Here is a 24,652-nt window from a genome sequence, read left to right as displayed (position 1 = left end):
AAGTTTTCAGTTGGCTTAGCTCCCTGTCTGGCTGCATGAGAGGCACGGATAACATAAGGGAGTAGGGAAAATAAGACTGCCTTCAACCAGCTTTAAGTTCCAACTGAACTTGGCGAGCCAGCTGGAACATCAGGACATGAAACCTGCTGTGCTCATGCCACTCCCCAAAGACTACTGCAGTGCTTGAGGTGTGTACAATGTGCATGTTTAAAACTAAAAAGCTTTGTGAAGAGCTACAAGTCAATGTTGAAAAGCAGGCAAAGCTACAAAGCCCAGTAGAGTCTCTTGCAAAAGACACAAGCTGAGGTCTGGGGGAAGTGCACAGCCCGAGCTCAGGGACACACTTAACTTTATTAGCTGAGAATGATTCTGCCCCACTGCTCCAGTTTGAGACTCCCTGACACTGCCTTGCAGTGCCTAAAAGTTAGTCCCTAACACCCAAATCGACTCCTTCCAAGGCAGTTTGGGTATTCACAGCAATGGGATTACTGCTGAGGGTGTACATCTTCCCTTACCACAAGCAGCCCTCCCCTAAAATGTAAAAAACCAAGAGGTTGTAATTGCTTTGCAAGCCAAACCTGCAAATTGAATTTTCCCAGTTCCCCAAAAGCCTCAGGCATCATTTTCAAAAACAGAACTGCCAAAGTGGAACATAACTAGAGGACTAACTAGTGCTGCATTGCATCCTAAGAGGAATTAATAATATTAATCACATTAATACTCCTTAATAAGAATATTAGCAGCCCAGGAATCAGCACAGGACAGGTAACCTCGCTTGATACCTAGAAACCAGCACAGATCCAAAAACACAAGACTTGAGACTCCCTCCAAAACGTTTGGTAATCATTTATTCTGACAACTCCCTCTATTCCTAACCCCTAAGCAAACATCCAACTCTTTTTTGAACCTTGTTAAATTCTTGGCCCCAGCAGTATCCTGTGGTTGACTGTTCCAGCATCTAATTGCAATTCCTAACTTCTGGAGCCGCCTGCCGCGGTCTGTCTCACTTAAACACTGAGCCCACTCCACCCACGTGCAAGCAAAGAATGTTCCTGATAATCCTTTTGAATACATCTGCTTCAGAGCAGAGCACTGTCTCAATGCAGGTCTGCACCAGGCCTCTGAAACCCACATACTAAACTGCCAGGAACTGTGGGAAGGCCAGAAGGAAAAAGCCTATGGCAGACTAATCCCTGCAGCAATATTTGGAAGAAGCACTTAATCACTCTGCTAGGCAAAAATAAATAATGCAAAGGCAGGAAACAGGACAGCTGAACAGGAACAGCAAGATATTCGAGCAGTTAATAGCAAGGAGATGCTCTGGTTTCATCAGAGCGCACCTGAATTACAGGCTGTGCTCTTGTAACACATCAGTCCCTCGAAAACACAGACCCAATGTGTCAGGCACATTCACAGACTCATGTATCATCTCCTCTCTTGCATCCTGTACATCAGGGAGTCCAACTGTACTGGCCACTTTCCAGAGTGAAATCATATAGTCTGCTATCAGCACTATGAATTTATATTTCCAGAAAATCCTGATGTCATAGCCTGAGAGCAATTATCAATGAGGAATTATTGATTTTAATGTCAAGTTGTGCAATCATTTAACAGGGGGAGAAATAGAATAAAACAGCCAAGAATGAACAGGCTATCCAATTACTTTAAAAACAAAAAAGAATTAATAAGAGTCTTTGATATCCAGAACAGCTGCAGTCATGGCCAAAAAAAAAAAAATCTGATTTTATTCCACTACGGACTTATTGCTGGGTCCAAATTTCTTAGTTTGTTGATAAAAATCAAACAGTTCAGCTGAAATGGACAATATACATGTGGCTGACAATATAAATGGCAGAAGTATGATCTACTAGACCTATTTTACTCAGCAAATGCTGCAATCAGATGTGGGAGTCATGACTTCATCTAAAGGTATGGATGCACTCTGGAGTTCTGAGCAGGAACAGCACGACGCGCGTGCCACGGGATGCCTGTACACACCTGCCAGGCTAATGCCATCAGGGAGCTAAGTCCTCTGTGAAACCTGATTCCCAGCAAGAGAAAAACAAGGAAAGCTCTTTCATCACACCTGGAGACCATGGTTTCACGGCAGGTTAGGTGCCAGCATGTTTCAGCACATCCACCCAAACAAGCACTGGCACCAGCACAAAGTAAAGGGGAAGGGACTGGGTCATCAACCAGCAACACCCAGTACCAGCGAAGCAAAGCCTTGGCATGAAGCCCAATCAGCTCCCTCCTAATGGTTCATCACTGTCACAAAGGGGTGGTGGCCCTGCATCCACCTCCTCTCTTGTACCAACACTGGCACTTGTCTGATAGCGGAATAGACCAAAGCGGTTTATTAACGGTAGAAAATTAACCTGGCACAAAAAGAGCTCTCTCCTGTGTTAGCAACACAAATCAGCTTCACACAGAGTCTGATAAATGTCAGACTTGGTGAGGATGGAGGGACATGCCAAGGAGGAATGTGGGTGGATGTATTCTCCTCCTTGGACAGGAGGGAGCTATTACATCAGCTCAAGCTATACTGCATACCCTGAGGAACCAGACTGTCTCACTTTGCCTTGGAGGGGACATCAGCCTCTCTTCACCAGCCTCTCCATGCAGAGTGTTCCAGTTCTGTACAGCACCATTTCAATGTTCTCCCATCCAACAGCACAGGCAATGAACCTGCACAGAAGTAGTGAACAGCAGTCCCCATGGTACCCATCCTACAGGTGGAGCCCAAGCCAAGCACTTTCCTCACACAGGCCAGAGAAATTTTGCCTTCTGCAAGCTTTCAGAGCAAATACTCTTTAAACCTGCAGTTCTTCAGTGACTGCCTCACTTTAATACAGAACTATATGACTGCAAGGCAACAAATGTCATTTTGATAGGAATCAAATGTTCATTTAAGAAGGAAAACAAAGGAAAAAGAAAGCAGTGTGTTTCCTTATTTTACTTTTCCATATCCTCTGTGAGGGCTAGTTTACCAGATGTGGCCAAAACCCAAAACTAATGCATCAGTCTGATCCTTCTATTAAGAAATGATGAATCTAGAACATTTCTGGACTACATTCCAGGCATCCTCTCTGTGTCTCTGCAGGGATTGATTCAGCCATGCACTGGATAGCAGCTCACTCAGATAACAGAGAGATTGTATTCACTTTGCAGAAATAGCTTCCTTTCAAAGACATCAGAAGACAACTATGCAATGACTGTTTATTTGCATTTAAAGCAGGGGACGGTGAAAATTCAACTTTGTGACTGTGTTTTTAACATTCACTGAAAAGGGACAGATAGTCACTGAATAAAAGACTGCAGTGGTTTAAGATGTTCTTAAAACTTTTTTTTTTTTTTTCCTTTGCATTTAACTGTTCCCAGAAGCAGAGACAGCAAAGCACAGCACAGGAGTCACCTTTATGTGTTTCAGTGTACAGTCACTTGCCATGTGACCCATATGACAACCAGCAGCGTAAAGCACTGGAAGCTCCACATCTGCTGCAACCCAAGACACCAGAGATGCTTCCACTACTGGGATACCACAAAGGGATCTTTATTTTAGGACTGTTTAAAGACAATATTAAAACCAAGTATCCAAAAACCAAAGAATCCCAGTATCCCTAATTACTCTTGAAAATATTACCATTTACTTTTACAGTAAGCTTGTACACAGAAGTCTTTCGAAAATCTCTTTCTACAAGGAACATACATGTCTAGCTGGCAACAAGGCTTACTTCCACTAATACCCAAACAGCCAGAACTAGACAAGCCATGGAGTCTTGGCCCATCTGCTCTAGTGCTTGGAAGATGATCTGCTTCTCTGCATCCTGCAGTGTTTCATCCAACACGTGTGTGTGTATAAATATACATGGATATACACACATGTACACACACACCCCCCAACATGCCAACATACCAAAAAAAAAAAAAAAAAAATCAAACAGAGATATGTCAAAGGTTTATAAGTTATGCCACCTGAGGAACACGTTTCTCAATACCGAACAGCTTCCTAACACAAACCCATGCTTATTATCCCAAAGCAGGGGCACAGGAGTTAAGTACAACCCACTTCATAGAGTTTTTAAAAAATCCATTACCTACAGCATCACCTTTAGGCAGCATCATTAACTGTAGAACAAGAGCATGCCTGAGGGCAAGTGTATTTAGTATCATGCCAAACTCCTCGATGACACCTCAAAAGAGGTGTCTGGGGCTCTCTGGGGCTACAGCAATTAATTGCCTTCTACATTGTAAGAACAAAAAAAAACCAAACCCACAACCAACAACAATTTAAAAAAAAAATCAGTCTAACCATTTTTTTTCCCTTTTCAGGTTTGGGCAGTATGCCCTCCTGGACAGAAGAGATCCCCTCAGTATCTTTACAGTGTCACTTCACAAGAGAATGAGAATGTAAGGCAGTGAACCAATCTGTACATTTTACAACTGGTTAACCCCTACCTACATTCAGGCAACAAATGTCTTTAAAATCTTCCAGTCTGATAGAATCATCCTACTGTGAGGGCTTTTCAGTGAAGGTACAAGAGTGTCCTTCCAAGGACAAGAATACTGAGGCGACCTTCCTAGCTCAGCTCCAAGTCAAAAGCTGCCACAGTGAAACCCAAGGCCATTTAGAACATTAGGGCCCATTGTTAAGTGGCTCTGTCTTTTGCCTCATGGAGCATATAGTTAAAGAAGAGTAAGGCAAAAATAAAATGTTGTCACTGTCATTTGTCTCACTGCTTCCTAATGTACAGAAGTCTTGATGATCCATTTCTGCTTAATGGTAAATACATGAAAACCAAAACCAGCTACTTAACTTTTTTACTTTTCTACTCTAGTCAGAAATCCCAGGTCTCATTTCAAAGGCTCGCTGCTGAAACCAAAGCCAAAAAATAAACCTAACCCAACAAAACCCAACAAGGCACCTAATCTGGTATGAAATCATCTGTGTTGACCCAAAATATCAGCAAAACTAAGGTTTTTTAGGGCAGTGTAATGCAGCACATCTCCATTCCCTGACCTCTTCTACAAGAACAATACCTACACCATCACCTCAGCTGGAGCAGCTCAGATGAGGACCTCCTCCAGCTGCAGCAAGCCTGGCTCTCAGTGTTCCTGGAACTACAGGGAACTCCAAGGGGGGGCAGCTGCTCCTTCCCCAATACACATCCTAATGCAAAGTCTTACTTTAAGGATAAGGCTTTTCAGGTAGGCAAGACCTAAAACGTCACTGTGAAGAAAAAAATATGAAGGAAGAAGAACACACAAACACGGGAGTCTTTCAGCTCTCTGATCCTTAAGGATTGAAAGAATGTTCATTCGTTTCTTAAGAAAAAAACTGATAAACAAGAGTTGGAAGTTTAGTATAAACATGAGATAAGACACTATTTTAGGTCATTTATTACATTTCCTGTGGAAGAAATACAAAATTTTCTTTCAAGCTTAAAAGTTCTCATCACTGTTTCACGACCAACATTTCGGCTGGAACAAGTCTAGTGTGTTAAATGAATAAAATTAGTTACAAGGTACAGTAAACTCCAAACTTTGATAAGTGAGACTCAAGGGAAAAAAAGGCATTTGCACACAACTCCATGCAAGTGAGCACATCCTGGCTTAATTTCAAGAGAAAATATCCCACAGCTGAGAATCCAAAGTGGGATAGCAATGGCTCTGACCAATGTTTAATGAAACAGTACTTAAGATCTCACCAGCAGAACTCTAACTCCTCCCTGAAATTACAGACACAGTTCTAAATGAACAACAGAGTCAACGGTCAGCGAGTTTGTGATTGTGATTACCTTACTTTACCACTGCTCAGAGGCAGTAGAAATGTACTGACAGAACAGCCAATATCAGTGTGTTAAGGCATGCTACAACCTAGAACTTTGGCACAGATTCTTTCCTTAGTGCTCAAACAGGGGATCCAGCCCTTTTGCTCACTGCATCTCATCCCATGTTACTTCTGCTTTCTTGGCTGTGCTTGCTCCACCACAGCATGGCACAAGGCACACAGCTCTGCAGCTGAGGAGGGAGACAGCAACCCGTCTGCTCCTCAGCTGCACTGGGGGTGCACGGCCAGATGTCAGGAGTAGAGGAGGCTACAGGCATGGCTTCTCTGAGAATTGTGCAGGAAGCTTCCCCCCTGTCCAGCAAAGCCAATGCCACGGGCTCCAGCAGGCCGAGCCCATCAGGGATGGCTGGAAACACCTCTGGCATAACAGATTTACAGAGGAAAAAAGTTACTGGGCTGAAGCAACTGCAGCCAGAGAAGAGCAGGGTGAGAACATGTGAGAGGAACACTGCAGACACCAAGAGCAGTGAGGAAGGAGGAGCAGAAGAGTCCCCTGTGCCCCTGCAGCCCATGGAGGTCCATGGGGATGCAGAGATCCACTTGCAGCCCCTGGAGGAGCCCACACTGGAGCAGGGGGATGCCCAAAGGAGGCTGTGACCCCCTGGGAAACCTGTACTGGAGCAGGGTCCTGGCAGGGACCTGCGGACCCATGGAGAGAGGAGCCCACACTGGAGCAGGTTTGCTGGCAGGACTTGTGACCCTGTGGGGGACACAGGCTGGAGCAGCAGCTCCTGAGGGACTGCACCCCATGGGAAGGACCCACGCTGCAGCAGTCCTGAAGAAACGCAGCACACGGGAAGGACTCATGTTGGGGAAGCTTGTGGGGAACTGCACCCCACGGGAGAGACCCCATGGTGGAGCACGGAAAGGCCTCCAACCTCTCTCCCTGAGGAGTGGCAGACCAAGGTGTGATGAACTGACCATGATCCCCATTCCCATCTCCCTGTGACACTGGCTTGGAGGAGGTAGAGCCCAGGAAGGAGGGAGGGGTGAGGGGAAGGTGGTTTTAAGGTTTGTTTTACTTCTTGTTACCCTATTCTGATTTTGATTGGTATTAAATTGAATTCATTTCCCCAAGTCAAGTCTGTCTTGCCCATGAGTGATCTCTCCCTGCCCTCATCTCAACTCATGAGCCTTTTGTTGTATCTCCTCTACCCCCTGCAGTTGAGGAGGGGAGCGACAGGGTGGCTTCCTTGGGTGTCTGGCCTCCAGGCAGGGTCGAACCACCATATCAACCTATCTGCTCCTATTTTTCACAGGAAACAGTCCCTGCACATCTGAAGAGCTGCTCCCGTCACAGATGCTCTCCAGAAACTGCCCTATTAATGAGAAGAGTGACACAAGCTTGGAGAGAGCGCATTAAAAGTAAATATTATTGCTGAGTGTGAACAGGCAACAAATATACACCCTAGACTTGCTCATGGAAAATACCAATTTGTCAAATGCTTAGGAGAAACTTGCTCATCTCATTAAAATTTCAGGAAAAAAGTCATTTAAGCATTACATGTGCTCCTATAAAGACTATTACACTAAGGTTCAAAGACTTTTTGCCATATATTTGAAAGATATTTGAAATAATTCTCATTTTTGCTATAAGCCATCCACAAGTAACAAGGTTGTACCTGGTTTGTTGCCTGACATATTAAGCCGAATATGGAGACTGAACAACACCCTTTGGGCATTGGTAAACACTAGGCCAAATTCAGTTCCCCCTCCCTGCCTCCATCCTACTGAGGCATTGGCTCCATTTACACCTGCCATAGAATGAGCAATAGTAGTAAAATAGACAACTTGCCTTGAATTTCAAGAAACAATCCCATATCTAGTCTCACGCAACAAAAACATTAAGTGCACCCTGACATGTTTAAGTTAGCACATTATCCATTCATTAGTCCAGCCCCACTCAACCACCTCATGCCTGAGCAATGCCTCTGCCTGAAAATACACATACTAGAAAATCTCTTTTTATTTTTTTAGCCAAATGCCAGCAACTCAAATCCCTTCTATTTCACGCAGGGGTGCATTTGTGGCTTCATTTTGCAAAGGAAACATTTTGAAGGGGAAATAATCAGTGTGGTGGTCCACAGGAAGTGAAAAGCACTTGAAGTCACATAAATTTTGTTCTTACATGCACAAAGACTTCAAAGAGCCAAGAACCCACACACACTCCCAAGTTACATTTAAGGCATGGTAGTACAGACTAGAAGCTGAGGAAATGACAGAGGAGAGAGAGATTTCTGTGGTTTTCAACTGCATAGTATGATTTATTTCATTTTATTTTTTGATATTCAGGGCTTGAACAATACAGTAATACACTCTTATCTTGATTTCACTGTACTTTATTTTGATTAGCAAGAAAAATAAGCCTAGCAATCTGGATAATAAAGAGGCAGTTTAGCACAGTACAGAACTTGATCAGTCTCCTGAAAAACTTCAGTAGGGTCAAAAATTAGAAGTAATACAGATTTTGTTTTCTTGCTAAGCCCCTTCAGTTAAGAAGATAAGGGGGCGGGAAAATCAAAAGCATCAAAATAGTTGGCATCAAAACAGTTTCTAAACAACGGGTTTATGAGCAGTCTCAGCACTTTTTATCTTTTCAAACCTCAGTTCCTTCTAGATGGCTGCTTTTCAAAGTACGGCCCAATTCTGCTGGTTTTAGGGAAAAGAGCTCCAAGCCATTAGGTTTAGACTGTTCTGCTCACCCTTGCTCTTGAAAAAATCACCAAACCAAACAGGGAATTAAAGAGCAGAATACAAAATGTTAGTATAGAAGCTCCAGAGGTGCAAGTCCACAAGTCCAGCTGTCTGTACTCCTGCCACAGCATCACCTCCCAGTGCTTCATAACCATCCTGCCCCACTTTCCTGAGGGGTAAGTTGGTCAGCAAAGCATCGGTGAATCCAAATGGGGCACTCTGCGGGAAGCCAGAGTGCCTCAATAAATCCTGCACACGTTATCTTCTCCTGCACCACGTCCAGAAGCTAATTTTGGATATGTGCTCGCCTTAGTCCTAAAGTACCTAACCAGGACAGCTGGCAAAGCTGATCTCAGCTGGCCCCCACGTGACTTCAGTCCACAACCCCTGGGATTTCTCCCCACACCAGCCAAAGTGCCTGCCGGATCCCATGGTGAGCCAAATCAAGTTCCTTGCCTGCCAGAAGAGTTTTTCCTTTTTTATTTCCCAGATAATTCCTTGGTTACACTGATAACCCTATCTTTCTTCCATCTCAAAATTTCGTTTACAAGGAGTAGAGATGAGTCACCTAGGACAACTGGTTAAATATTAATTGATTGGAGGTCAGAAAACAAACATCCTCAGTTTCTCACCTTTTCCCAAAACTCTACCGAATCTGTTAATATTTAACAATTTCTACCTTTTCTTTTGTCCTGTATGCACTATCCTTATCTTTCCCTGTTGCACATTGACCATGATGGCACATCAGCACAGCCCATTTTTAGCCAACTCGCTCAACCATTTCACTGTATTTTTATGGATAGACCACCCCTTTCCACGTTAATCCCACTCCTGCAGTACAACACTTCAGCATCTAACCCACTCCTGTTGTTTCACAGCACAGAAAACTGCTTTATTTTTACTTACATTTTAAATAGTTGATGCAATCAAAACTTTAACCTTTTTAGATGCTTTCTTCTGCAAGCTGAGGTGGTACAAAGGTAGACACACCACCACAAATTTTCTTTGCACAGGTAAGAGCTATGGCATGAAAAATAATTCTGCTCCTACCACATCTGTCCCATGGCCTGGCATTAAAAGCTAGGCTGAGCCTTTACATTCCTCATCTAAATACATATGCAAACATTGACCACAAAAGTAATTGGATTCAGATAGTAATAAAAGGCATCTGGCATTTAAAGTAAAAAGAAGTGAAAGTCTAAAACACCACTGTAGCTTAATCATCAGTTGTCATACTAGCGATCATTAGACAAAAGAAATCATTTACATTCCCAAGTGATTAATCTACAAATTCTTACTGTCTTCTCTACCACAGAACATAATAAATCAGATGAATAACTAAGGAAATGTACAACAGTGGAGAATTTCAAATTATTGCAAAAAAAAGCAACTCAGCCACCACCCAAACTGACTCCAAATTTCAGTTCACACTAAAACTGGTGACAAGTTCCCTGAATGGGAGACAACAAAAACCAAGAATAAGTATTCTACCCTAATTCATCCTGTTTCTGCAAATGTATAAATGCAAACATGTACATCCATTTCAATCGCCTGCATCTTGCTACTTTTGCATCACAGAAAAAATAAGATTTGCTCTCACAGGAGGCAAAGCAGCATGCAGTACTTAAGTTTCATTTCTAGTATCTCTTCCACTTCCTATTCAAGATAAAAGTTTTGCTCAGTTAGATGAAGTCAAGACTCCAGGATTAAAAGGAAAATCAAGCTTCTCCTTTAGGTTCAGGCTTTGTTTAGCTGACAGAAATCTTCTAAGACTCCTATTACAAAGAATGAGAATGGATAAAATCCTGACCAACCTTTTTCCCATCCTCCTCCTGAGCCAGCTGAGGCCAACCCTGAGCCATTCCTTGCAGAGAGATCAGCCAGCACCAGGAGTGTCAGTAGTGCCTTCCCAGCAGTTTTATTTCTGTTTGACACAGTATTGAAAGGAACACTTTAAAACATAAGCGATTTTATCCAAAACTTGTGAAGCGTCACCAGGATATGTTCTTCCCGGAGCATGTCAACACCATCTTGGTTTGACTAAGAACTAAAAGCAAAGGGTTACTCACTGAAATACTACCAGATGAAAGTTATGATGTTTTTTGAAGTCACTTGATGACTATGACTTATAATTCCCTGGTCCATAAGATCACTTTCCAAGGAGCTCTTTGGAAACATCCCAATTACAGCATAACTGCAAGTGGTACCTGCAGTCCAGCAGATCCCAGGTCAGCTTCCAATTACACACAACACTCACAGAGAAGGTGCAGGATGCACAGCAGAAAATCCACCACAATAAGGACACAGCAGAGTGAAAACACAGTAGGAAGAGACAATCACTTTCCTGGCCAGCTAGTATATGAAAAAGAAAGGGATTCTTTAGCATAAGGGTTTTCCTTGGCACTATGCTTCCTGTTTTAACTTGAAACATGGCTTCCCATCCATTGCAGCTGACAAAAGAGTTTAGAAAATGTTTGCACAAACAGTAAATTTTAAATGAGGAAACTCAGACTCCCGTACTTTTACACCAAAGTCCGAGTGCTGATGAGGCATGCCTTGCCAGAGATTTCACTTTGGACAGTGAGATCAAGGGGAGGAGAATCTGCACAAGTAATTCTGTATGATGTCTCACTGAGAACAAATTTAGGCAAGCAGTAACGTTGCCTATATTGGCATTTTAATTTTTTAAAAATAGTTATATGCAAATAGGTTATAATCTTAAATTCCTGGCGTGCACCAGCACCTTCCCAAGCACCGAAAGGTTTGGGCAGCATTTAGCGAAGGGCAATACTCTCCAGCTGATGTCCAGATGGTGTGGTACAGACCTCCCATTAACGCATTGATGAGAAGAGAATCACATAAATCCCCTGCAAACTCAAAGAGCTTTTATTAGCATGACAGACTGGACACAAGATACCTTAATGACATTTCCAAGGCAAGAGAGATTAAGGATCAACACATTCCCCTTCCACACTCCCTCTCCTAAAAATAACTTAAGAATTAGCAAAGCACTGGATTTTAGCTGAACTGACATATGTGATCAATACAAAGATTCTCCCAAAACAAATGTCTTCATTTATGTGAGATTACCTGTACTCATACACGAGGAAGGTGGGGTAAAAGTCTGGAATTTTAGGCTATCACTGAACAGACACATTATTTCTTCCCCTTTCTCCTTCTCACTTCACGTCTCTCCCCTCACCCAGCTCATCCCATGTTCCACACTCTTGCAGCAACACCACTTTGTAGGGCTGGTGATGAACTGGAAAGAAGATCTGATTGAGCTGAACATTTTTGGGCTGGGGAGAAGGAAAGAGTGTTGCAATCGTTTTCTAGATGCATCAGTTCCCCAGTTTCAATCCCCTATGCTGAATAAACATTTTTCTCAGCATAATGGGCCATGAGGGAAGAACTTACTGTTCACCACTCTCTTGGCATGAGAACACCTCGATCTTCAACACACCTGTGACCAAAAGAGTGTTGTCAAGAAAATACTATTAAAATCCATGTTACAGATGGTGTACTGAGGTGAGGATCAAGAGCCACAGACAGCCTCTGAACCTCAAGTTCTTCCACCTGCGTTACTGCTGATCTATATCTGCATTTTCTTACCACGCACACTTGGAAACCCGCCAGTAACAACAACTGAAGATAAGTGGCACCCAATATTTCTATTTTGCAAGATCATAAAGCCTTCTGAAGGGCTTTTGGCTGAAGATCACTGCACCATCTCCTTCTCACAGACCCAGTACTGTTTCAGCCTGTAGCTGCCTCTCAGTAAAGCACTATGCGGCTCAGCTCACAGCTCCAATGGGTACCAAATCCAGCAAGGTCACCAAGACCTTGGTCACTTGGTACCAGTGCAAACAGAACACAAATGTTCATGGAAAGAGCTCGAAGAGAAAGCAGTTTCCAGCGTGCTGTTTCAGCAAGGTTTCCAGCCCTTTTAAATCAAGTCTGCTACTTCTTTTGTATTCCAGTGACACCCTGTGGCACTTACCTAGACTGCAGGCTTTCCAATCAGTATCCGTATTTTTAACTACGGGAGTAAAGAACAGCAAGTCAGAAAACAGAGAAAGGACATTGCAACCCTGAGCTGAAGGATTGCTGGTGCTCCTCATTATTCCCAGGGCATGAAATGCACCGATTTCTCCCGCACAGCAGCTACTCACTAGCAGCCTGTGCTGCTGTCCCAGTATCACACTTGCTGTTCCACCTTTCCCTCAGGTACAAATTTACCACTGCCACACTCATGTAACATGGTGAAAAGAATCTCATTTTAATGCCTGAACTTCTCAGGTCTTTTACTGCAACACTGAACTGCACTTCACAATGCAATATATCTGTCTAAGTTACACGAGTGACTTCCAGGGGATATCCTAACTAACAACAGCAGCAGGGGATCATAAAGTCTCAGTTTTCACTGCATTAGAACAGACTCACCTACCTTTTCAAGACTGTCATTTCTATATGCATCAGCATATAAAAAAACCCCAAACCCCCCACAAAGTGTATTCAAACAGCAGCCTAGTATTTTTACTGTTTGCCCTTAACTTCACAAAAAAACTTCTCATAAACAGCAAGTGCACCTAATTTTCGCCTTCAACTCTTTACCACATGAAGAAACATACTCATAGTGGATCTTTAACACAAGAAGCAGGCAGGAGATAATGTACATTTTGCATTTAATGAACACATCAAGGGGCAGCCTGGGCATATTGTGTCTTCTCCAAAATTATGTGCCACAATTACAGTTAATAAATATTTTGAAACATGAGAGAAGTAGACATGCAACACAGGTAAAAACACCCAGGTAAACAATCACACACATAACAGACAGGAAAACCTCAAAAAAAAACTCCACAAGCATCCAAGATACCAAGACACACAAAAGGTGCTCACATCACTGCAGTGCCATCTTCAGAACTTCTCAAGTGTCTTAAGATTGCTGAAAGATAAGAAAAAAAAAGAAAAGCATCTCCCACACTGCGTTACAGTATTCCAAGGATGACCACAGCCTGAGCAGTGTCTCAGCAGCTCCCACCAAAGGCTGCCAGGAGCCCCTTAGCTCAGTCTGCAAGGTCAAGGAATCGACAAGAGCAAGCTGTCTCAAAGAGAAGGGGGCGAGCTAGAGTGAAGGGAGGAGTGTGAATCCTGATCTTCAGTCCCTTCTCCTGAGCAACAAATGCTTTCTAGCCTGTAGTTATTTAATACACAGTGTAGAAAACAGACAGGTGAACACACAAAACTCCTAAGGAAGTTCCCATCTTTTGAACAACCAAGGCCCTTGTGGATCTAGTTTAACGGTGGGAGGGAGAACTAACTAACAATCCTACTGGGCAACTTTCCACACTGTCTCCAGAACCTGTTCCATACTGTTAAACTTCAAACATCAACCTTAGCACTCTGCCATACAAATTTAAACTATACAGAAATGCTCACTGGTTTGGGCCAGAAATCTTCGCTCCGTTGGAACTGACAGAGCATTGCCTTCCACGTCAGCAAAGTCATGATTTCACCCTGAACATCCATTATGGATACAAATTATTGCTTTAGAGCATGTACATCTCCTCCCGCCCATTGTCCTTGAGTAACTTATCCCTTCTTTGACCACTGCCTCAGGATGAGGGAGGCTCCCAGGCTGAGATGCACAGCACACTGCCAGAGTGGTGCTTATAACAGCTACAAGAGGCAGCAATTCCACGTCCTACTAACATTACTACTCATCATTTTGTTACTACTGCACCCTGAAAATCAGGATGTCCAGGAGATGATCTGCATCTCAGGGTTCAATATGCAATCTGCAATTGCACATCTTCTGGTTTATGCATGCAAGGGTGTCAACAAGCCAAGCATACCATGGCCAGCCCCACATGGAAAATAGAAGGAATATTCAGTCTGTCAGACCTCACTGTTTAAGCTAAATGAACCACAAAATTCCTGTTTTCCCTTTTGTTAAGATGCCCTAAGAAAGGAATAGAGGCAGATCAAATTTGATGTTAAACTTCAAGGTTTTGTAACAATGAGCTTGCTGACCTGTGCTTTACTGGTCAGCTGTTGATCTCATCTTACACAATTATCCAGAGAGAACATGGTTAAAGCTGAGCTCCCACCACACTGCTTTGATAACAAGGCTTAGGGCTGGAGCAGACCTGCTTTTTCACTTGTACCTTAATACCGTTCTTGTTTTCATATAATCTAAGTAAGTCAAACACTAATTAGGAAAGGGGGGAATTATTTACACATATGACTTTCTGGAATCTGCTCTTCATTCTGCTGATAGTGTTTGGGCAGGAAATAAAGACAAGAGTGGAGTTTTTGAATGATGTGATGTTATAGAAAGTGTAGTTAACTGCAGACAGGCAGTAGATGCAGAAGCATCCTCTCATCCTTTACCTCAACCACAGTCACTTGACTGAATCGGCACCCATAAGGGAAAAAAAAAATCAATAATTAGGGTGCAATAGTTTACACCCTGTTGGGCAAGCATAGTATTTCTCAATAAACCAACTGGCCTAAAACCAAATAACCTTCTGGACTTGGATAAACTTATTAATTCCTATAAAGCCTAAGATCAAACAGAAACATTCCATTTTCAAAAGTGATGCACTGCAACGCTGCTGCTGGGCCAGCGGTAAGACACAAGCATTCCAAAAGCAGCCACCAGTCAAGAGAAAGAATATTAACCGGGGATCACGCAGTATCCCATGAAACAAGCTACATATGTACAGCTGGTATATACAGAAAAGGCAGGTATGTACACTATGTATATACAGGGCACAAATGTAACCCCTAGACACATTTCTAACAGGAACATTTCTTCGCATGAAATTTGCATCGATAGAAAACATCACATTCAACAGATGGATGTCCATTGGAGAAAGATGCCAACAGTCACACTAAAAAGAAGTTAGAAGAGAAATTGCACTGGCCCTTCAGCCAAAGATTCAATCAAGTCTTAACTTATCAACAAGGCAGTAATGCTGAATAAAAGTACACAAATGTGAAGGAGAGAGAGAAAAGAGAAAAAAATCTATCCAGATTTTGATGCCTGAAGTCCTTGAGGACAAAAAAGAGTTCTCCATGTGCTTTCCCATTACATGCTTATCCTTGTCTGGAAAGATTCACCACCTACACTCCAGCAGAACACACTAGCTCCTCTGCCTTATCAATCAGATGCATCTGATTTCCAGTCTCCTACCAACATAAAGAGATTACACATTCTGTACACATTTATAATTACACTTGGATATTTTGGATGTTATAAGCAATTATTTGCCTTTCATTCTAGCCAGTTAATAATGATTTCAAGGTACACCGGCCAGCATGCAAATACTCCTCATTTAAGTGTGTGGCAAACTGATAAGCCTGGACACAGTTAACTCCTTCCCAAGTGGTATTTTTCCTCAGCACATCTTCTAATGTATCCCAAGGGTAGCTGCAGCCCAAGAGCTGCACTGCCAGCTGAAGAGCTCTGCCACAGAGGCTCTGTGAAGGTAAAAGGAGGAGGATCAGCAAGTGACTTGAGATGACCACCAAAGCTTATTCCCATGCAGCAAGATGGTGGGGAGGAGCAGTATGCGCTTGAGGAGATCAGACAAGAGTCACAGCTATTGGGTTCTGTAGAAATTGGGCCTCCAAGGTCCTCAGCCAGGGAAGAGGCCAGGCTAATCACCCAGGCAGACAGGCTTACACTCATTCTGTTCATCTGCCAACACACAAACCACACCAAGTGGTGTGGAACAGCTGGGAAAGGGAAAGGTGAAGAACTCAGTATCTGCAGTCCCCAATGCTCTCCCTATGGGTGTTGAGCATACTGTTTGGATAATGTCTAACCACAGACTCAAATCCCCTCACACACAAAACTGAGTTAGTTCAGGTCTCCAAACAACTAACAAACAACTGAAGAATACATGGAAATCAGACATCATCTTTATCCACTCTGACAGCTATCCTTTGAAGGGAAAGCTTCTTTCCTCAAAACGGAAGCATATTCTAGGTTCTGATTTCAGGAGCTACTTTCAAGTCATGAATTCAAAATGGAGAGACACATCTCTACAATACAGAATATTGGTCTACAAGGCAAAAACACCAACCAAGCAAGCACACAAAAAAACCAATCCCAATAACGAACAAAATAACAATAAAAAACCCCAAACCCACCAGGCAGATGTACTCACATTCTTGGTACTTCCTTCCACCCAACATGAACATTTTCAGAGCACATTTTGTTACAAGCACTAGGCATGGAGCCCATACAACAAACTCAGATGTTGCAAATTCCAGTAGAGGCCTGTACCCTCAGCAGCTGGAAGCAGCAGATCCTCCTTGTAAGGTGCAGGGACACAACTATGAAAGTATTCAAGTACCACGTGTAGAGAATTATAGGAATAAAGTTCACTGACGTGCTATTAGCTAAATTCTTTACACTATAAGTCGAAGTAGGAGCATACAATGAGGAAAGGGAAAGAAGCAAGGATGTAAGAAAACACTGAGGAGTGAGATGTGACAAAATTTTGCTTTAAATGCAATAAACTCTAAACATCCATCCTTCCTCTGTACACTATGCCAGAAAGAAAAATACACTGGCATTTTTTAGACAAGTAGCTTTCCTGCCTGAAAAATTACTTCAGAAAAGAAGTTATAAAAGTATAAACAATCATTTCAAGGTAACACAAGCTTCTGTTTCCTGTCCCTGGAGGACAAGAGAAGATCCACGGAGCATCAGGACAGCATCACAAGTTTCACCCCAGTTCTTGCTCACAGATTTCTCAGCATCTCCCATGCTTCTCTGCTGAAGACGTACACCGGGTATAATATATGACAAGTTTTCCATTTCAAAATACATTGAGAGCAAAGGACACTCCTTATGCTGGACCTACTCTTTCTACCATTAACCTGGGTTTCTTTGTTGCAGGTAAACTGTAGCCTTAACTTTTCAGAGTAGAAGTCTCACTTTGTGAAATGCCTTTCTAACAATAATAAATATGGGTAACAAGCAGTACAGTAAGTTCTCACTGTATACTCCTTAATGTATTCATTTGCTTCCAATTCATGACTGATAGATCTTTGTTTATTATGCCCTTAAAAACATTATGGGCAGAAATGCCACCACCTTACTGAGAAATCTCTTCCCATTATTTGCTATTCTTAGAAAAACAGCAGTATTATTGGTAGGAGAAGAATCCAGTTATTTTGGGCTAGAGGATGCTAATGAGCTGCACACAATACCCTTGACAAGGCTGTAAGATGAAGACCATCTATGTTTGACAAATGAATGGAGTGCACAAGTAACTTGCTGAATGTCTGCAGAGAAGACACCTCTCACCTATGTGATACGTCTGGGAATGCAGGTGAGCCTCAGCAGCCTCTGCTGACCTTTTTTCTCTCAGTGCTGGAGGGAGCAGGAGTTTCTACGACAGAAGACATGCTGCACATGATGACAAATGCAATTTGCATGTGACACAGCTGAACTGTTCCTAGGCCAGTCTCCAGCTGCACATCAGCACATTGCTTAATTCACAGAAACAATCCCTCCTCTCCTGGGAACTTGTACACAACCATCCAAACACCATCAGACAAAACAAAAGAGAAAGGCAAGTATCATCACATTCTTGAAGCAGGCCAAGCAGGGACCACCAACAGCTTCAACAGTTAAATATCTAGCATTAAAATTATTCTTTTAGTATTAAGATTTCCTCCAGAAATAAGTCAGGCTGCTGAATTATCTCTAAATAACAACAAGCCCATATCCAGTGAACTCAGAGTATGCTCAATACTCAGTACCATGCTTCCAAGGGACACTGCCATAATAGCTTCCTCCAAACAAGGAGGAAACGACAAGGGAAAGGGCAGCACAAAAACATAACCAGTATTTACAGGGGACCAGTTACCAAAAGTTTGTTTCAAGTCACTACAGGTGCTGTTTTAGTTACAGGTTAATTTTAATGTACAAGACCCACCCAGAGGGAGGTCAGAGTCCTCCCTGACCTGCCAGCAGCAGCAGACAGTCACTGCCTATCTGGCAGCTTTTGTCAACCAGGCAGGATTCTCAGATAGTCACAATAACACCACGCTGACCTGAAGAACCATGAAATGAGATTGGAGAGCAAACTAATCACAAAATCCTATGAGAACAGGAGGAGGCACAGCGATGTAAAGATATTTCTGCTGCTCACAGAGTGCCTTTGCAGTGAGACAGTAACCTCTGTTCCTTTTGCTTCTTCATGCTGAATACCTTTTACCAGTGCAGAATTCTAGCCATAGGCAGGAAAAAGTTTCTTTCCCCTGAAAGCCTCCAGAGACAAATAAAGCATGTAAGAAAGACAGGAGACTTTTTGCCTGAGCCTGTAATGAAGGAGCAGGGACAAAAGTTTTAAACCAAAGAGGGTAGGGTCAGACTGGACATAAGGAAAGAAATTTTTTTATGATGAAGGTGGCAAGACACTGGAACAGGCTATCCAGATCATGAAGAGTCTTCAAGGTCAAGTTGGACAGGGCTTTGAGAAACCTCATAGCAGCTTTCCAGTAACCTGAAGTGAGCCTACAAGAAAGATGGAGAGGGACTTTTTACAAGGGCTCATAGCCATAACTCTGAGGTGCAATTCTCCCTGCAGAAGTCAAGGGAAAGAATGAAAGATGTAATAGTCAGGACACTGGCATTTTCTTCCAAGTGAGAGCACACAATGGTAAAGATTTCCAGGTTCACTGATCCAGGTTCAACTCAATACGGCTAGAAGGAATAAGGGCATTTGCTTTTCAAGAATATACAGTGTTTACGTGACCATGTGCTTTGCCAGTCCATTTATTTAATGATTATTCCCCTTTCGAAACTTAAAAGCAAAATAAAACCCCTTGGCTTTGCTTAGGCAAGGAGAAATTGAATAGAACAATTAAGTCCACAGGGACTGTAAGTCCACCTCCAAGCTGGTAGATCAGAAGACACAAGTTTTTAGAATGAGCTCCTAAAAGATGTTGAAACTTCTTCAACCTTTCCAGAGACATAATCTTGCATGGGAAGAATAGAGGTAAGAGACCAGACCAGAACAGAACAGTTTCTCAAGTGGGCCTGTGGTAGATCTGCCATGTCTCAAGAGTCAACTCACTCAACAGGCCCACGCTGCTTTCTGTAGTGAACACAAGTATTACAGTCTAGTTGTTCAAGTAATAACAAGTACTTGAGGCTGAAAAAGCTGTTCACAAAAGTGATTCAGCATGCAAAACTCTTGAGCAGTCACCAGATGTCACCATGTCTCAGAAGACTGGCAGGGAAGCAGCAGGCCAAGTGACAAAAACAGAAGAGAAGGCTTCCATCACACATCCACAGCTTCAGGTTCAAAGTAAGGCCAGAAAGAGCAACTCAGTCACCAAGACAACTTAAAGTGTGCCCATTTAGTAGCTGAAGGACCTGGACTGGTCATCTCAGGCAGTGCCCTCCAACCTTTCCATCTCAGCCACATGGCTGCAGCTCTCTCTTCTTTCTCACTTCCCACCTCAAGCCCTGTACCCTTGTGACTCAAACACCCTCAAAGGAACACCATCTCTGGAAGTGATCACCAGTCTCACTTCCCAGGACTTCCTGCCACACGTCTTGTGCAACCCAGGTTTGCTCATGAGTTTGAGGCTGGGTGGAACTGAAACTCTTTGTCATCACACTCTTACAGATACACAACAACCTTGGTGCCAGATGTTGTAGCATCTTCTAAATTTTGTCTCTCATATTAAAAGTTCCTCATTTCTTTTAAGGATTTGGATTCCAGCATTTATATTTCAAGCTGTCACTAGCATGATCTGGGTTCTGCCTTACATACAAAGCAGGACAAAGCATTTGCTTCACAGGCAAAGCATGTTCTGCTTTTTTTCATGGCCTCCCTATCTTTCTGCCCCTTCTGCAGGAAACAGCAGACAGTGCCATGCACATCCAGAACTTACTTATAATATAAAATGCCCAATAAAATGCTAAATATTTGGCCCAATAGGCTATCATAATGTCCACAAGTTCTGGTCATGTTCCAGGACCCTCATGCAGTAGACATCCACAAACAAACAGAAAGTAAATACCTTCTGTCCAGAAGGTGGTGGTGTGATGCTGCCTCTAGTAGATGACCTTAGTGATGCCTTTAGAGCAAAGCAGCTCCCACAACTGCCTGGCAGCCATGCATGAATCAGTGACACTCTGACCAGTAGTGCCTAAACCCTCAGCTGTACAAGACCACATCATTCCTTCCAGTAGCAGCGAGGGATAAACATCCTGGCTCCGTCCTCTCTGTCACAGCAGACCTCCAAGGCAGGAGCAAGTGCTGCTGCCCATGCATGCATGAACAGCAGGCCTGGCATTTTCAAAAAACCATGGGCTCACTGAGTGCCCACTGCACAGCACAGTCACACAAGGTTGCTTACCCACGCTGTTCCAGGGACAGGAACTCAGGAGGAGGCTGCTTTTGCCAAATCAACTTGTTCAGGCTGCTCCAGACATCACACCTCCTAAGGGACTTTCAGATACTAAGGACACTCTGCATTCTCCTCAAAAAGAGATAGCTAGAAGCTAGGCCACAAAACACAGTTTTTTATAAACTGCAGGCTTGACGACTTTGATTGAAATCTTCACTTCCCTTTGAACAGAATGGAAGGAACAAAGAATGAGTGTAGGAGATGAAAGAAAAAAAAAAAAGAGTGGGAGAAAAAGAAACAAAGAAACATCTCAGCCCATCTACTCCACTACAAAAAACAAGAATAAAATCTGCTCTGTGCTGGAAACTCCCACAAGGTATCTTGATTTCAAGCAGCTGAACGCATACACAGGTAGCTGTGACTCTGAGAGAAACACACTGTTTTTAAGAGACTAAAGCAAAATAGGAGATTGTCATCCATTATATATTAGAATGTAACACAGCATCTCTCATCAACCAGTGGTACAGGGCAAGCTGGTATGCTTGGAACTGTTCTGCCTCCACAGTAGATGGTTCCATTGCAGAGAACATTACCAGCACACCCCTAAACCAGCTCACACACTGTTTAGAAGGCTGGGATTAATTATGACAGAACAAAAGAGAGTAAGGTTTAAAACGGGAGGGGTAGTGAAAAGTAGGGAGAGAAATACAAACTTCAGTAGAAACCTCAGGATACACAAACTCCATTAGGTACAGAAAAAGAAGGCATTTAAAAACAGAGGAAGAACAATCACTTACCTTTCAAAAGGGGCTGGAAAGTTGGAATTTCCTGCAGTTTTATGACATCTGGATCATTGCTGACATTCCGTGAGGATTGCGTTCCTGGGGCTACAACCACAATGTCGTCCATTTTTGCTCGTTGCTTGGCTGGCAACGGAGATGCTGGATATGGGAGGGAGAGGGAACAATCAAATCGATACGCAGATTCCATCAGAATCCAACCCTATGCGAATATTGCTCTATTTCACATTGCACAGGTGTGCTTTCTGTAGCACATTGGCGAGATCACTGAAGGGTTCTAAGCTCCTTTCTCTCTCCACACCGGGGAACAGCTGATTCCGGAACACCTGCACCACTGACGGCCCGCTCGCTCCTGCTACCCCAGCTCCGCACCCGCGCCCCGGGCGCTCCTCACCCCCGGCTCTGCTCCCCCGGCCCGGGCGATGCCCTCGCGCCGTCACAGGAAGGGCCGGGCCGCGCCGCCGCTGCCTCCCAGAGAAACAGCCCTTCCCTTCTCCACAGCCGCTGTTCCTCCCAAGGAAACAGCCGTGCCTTTCTCCACAGCCGCTGTGCCGGCACAGCCCCGCTCCCCGGGGGACAGCCGCGCGCCCTCGCTCCCTGCCGGGCACCGACCTGCGGCGCTGGGCTCGCCCGGGCGGCTCTCGGCCTCGGCGCTCTGCTCCGCGCCCATGGCGCTGCCTCCGTCCCCCGCCCGCCGCAGCGCGGGGCCGCCGCCGCCCACGGGGTTCCGGCTGCGCCGGGTCACGGCGGCTCCGCCCGGCGGGCGGGGCGGCGCAGGGGCTGCAGGGCCGGGGCTGCTCGGCTCTGCCTCCCCGGAGCCGGCCCGGGGCAGAGCAGCGTTGCTCTGTTTGGCCAGGGAAAGTGCTCCTCCTCCGCTGCTCCTCCCCAGTGCGGCCAATATCTGGAGTGCTGTGTCCGCTTCTGTGCTCCTCGGTGTTACCGGACAAGCTATATTTCTTTAAAAAGGAGCCTATCACAGAATATGCTGAGTTGGGAGGGACCTACAAGGATCATCGAGTCCAACTCCCGGCCCTGCACAGACACCCCAACAATCCCACCCTGTGCATCCCTGAGAGCGGTGTCCAAACACCCCTGGAGCTCTGGCAGCCTTGGGGCCGTGCCCATTCCCCAGGGAGCCTGTTCAGTGCCCCAGCACCCTCTGGGGGAAGAACCTTTCCCTGATACCCAGCCTCACCCTCCCTGACACAGCTCCAGCTGTTCCCTGGGTCCTGTCCCTGGTCCCAGAGAGCAGAGCTCAGAGCCTGCCCCTCCTCTTCCCCTCACAAGAAGCTGGAACTGCGCTGTCTCCCCTCAGTCTCCTCCAGCTGAACAGAGCAAGTGTCCTCAGCTGCTCCTCACGCGCTTCCCCTCAAGGCCCTTCACCATCCTGGTGCCCTCCTTTGCACACTCTCTAATGGCTTTATGTCTTTCCGATATGATGGCACCCAAAACTTCACACAATATTTGAGACGAGGCTGCCCCAAAGCAGAGCGGGACAATCCCCTCCCTGGCCCAGCCAGGGATGCTCAGTAATTGTGCTGAAATCAGCTCCAGGTGAGTAAAAGGCAATTGTGGTAGGGGGATCTGTAACCACTGATCCACAGGCCACCAACCCAAGAAACTCCTTGACCCCAAAGAAGAGAGAAACTGAGCATGTGGAGTAATGAGCATGAAAAGCAAGAGAATCATTAACCAATAGAAGATAGAATATTAATTAATAAGAGAGCTATGTAACTTGTAACCAATGAACACTAATTCCTTTACCAACACGTATAAATAGTCCAAAATTTTGATAACTGATTTACATGTTGGTGAGGCAATACCGACATACCTCTGTGCTGAATAAAGTAATGCCAGCTTTCTAACCTAACAAACTGGGCTTGAGAGCTCATTTCCCAGTTTTTGGTGAGGAGAGGGTCTAGTGGAGGCCACAAAGATGATGAGGGTCTGGAGCACCTTTCATATAAGAGGAGTGCCATGAGAGAAGTGGGAGCTTCAGACAAGCTCTGCCTTAGCCTCAGATTTTGGCAACAGTTTAAATGTAAGGACTCACTCTGGCCCACAAGTTCTAGTGATGGCAGATAGGGTCTATTTATAAAAATGAATTATTTATTAAACAGACAAGAGATAGACAAAAGATCTTAATCAGAATAACTTACTACACAGTATAAAACTGAAAACAACTAGCAGTAGATTACAGCATAACATAAAACAGTGCATGATATCAAGGTACCTCTATTAAAGGTGGCAAAAGAAATAGTATTAGGAGTCAAATGTAACTTCCCACTGAAGTGAGAGTAATATTCACAGATGCCTTCACTCAACCTCCAGGGGATTAACCACAAAGCAGTGTCCCTGCTCAGGGCAGAAACTCCACACATTTCCTGGGAAATGTGTAGAAGATGTCTGCTTTGTGGAAGTTTGGTGTGGCTTTTATAGCTGGAAAGTGAGTCTGTCAGAAATCCAGCTTACCTTTCCAGATCTCACTTGGACAGTTTATTGGCAGTTGGGAGATGCCAGACCAGTGTTAACCCCATGGCCCCAAAATGACTCACTACAAGACAGCTTGTCCTGTTTGAGTTGTCTGATCAGTTAACAAATAACAAACTCTTGTGAGGGGTGAGGTGCTCTGCTACAAAGAGACTGCGGGAGCTGGGCCTGCTTATTCTGGAGAAGACAGGCCTGAGAGAGGATCTCTTTAATGCAGATAAAGATCTTAAAGGGGGTGCCAAGAGGAGGGACCAGACTCTTTCCAGTGGTGCCCAGTGACAGGACGAGGAGCAATGGCCATAAACTAAAACACGAGAAGTTTCATTTCAACATGAAGAAGAACAACTTCCCATTGAGGATGGTAAAACACTGGACCACCCGCCCAGGAAGATTGTGGAGTCTTCCCCTCTGGAGACATTCCAAACCC

General features: G+C 44.2%; 1 protein-coding gene across 4 annotated transcripts in view; it reads right to left on the bottom strand.

Annotated features, from left to right (window-relative positions):
- The window catches only part of BORCS5 (BLOC-1 related complex subunit 5), a 64,618-nt gene extending 42,161 nt beyond the window's left edge, over nucleotides 1-22,457 (bottom strand). For 2 of the 4 annotated variants that reach the window (XM_042051197.1, XM_042051199.1), the window contains exons 1-2: nucleotides 22,348-22,457; nucleotides 21,733-21,876 (exon numbers count right to left, since the gene is read on the bottom strand). In XM_042051197.1, the coding sequence (XP_041907131.1) occupies nucleotides 21,733-21,876; nucleotides 22,348-22,405 (202 nt within the window). In that variant the 5' untranslated portion in view covers nucleotides 22,406-22,457. Of the gene's footprint in view, nucleotides 1-13,447; nucleotides 13,494-21,732; nucleotides 21,877-22,347 lie in introns of all 4 variants that reach the window. The other 2 variants (XM_042051198.1, XM_042051200.1) reach the window with 2 other exon arrangements.
- Between the last annotated feature and the right edge of the window lie 2,195 nt (nucleotides 22,458-24,652).

This window comes from Corvus kubaryi, unplaced genomic scaffold (assembly GCF_017639235.1).
Source record: "Corvus kubaryi isolate FWS band 111438036 unplaced genomic scaffold, C.kubaryi_AGA036_p1.0 74, whole genome shotgun sequence".
NCBI classification, from domain to species: domain Eukaryota; kingdom Metazoa; phylum Chordata; class Aves; order Passeriformes; family Corvidae; genus Corvus; species Corvus kubaryi.
The sequence above is the reverse complement of the archived record's forward strand: the minus strand, read 5'-3'. Positions and strand labels throughout refer to the sequence as shown.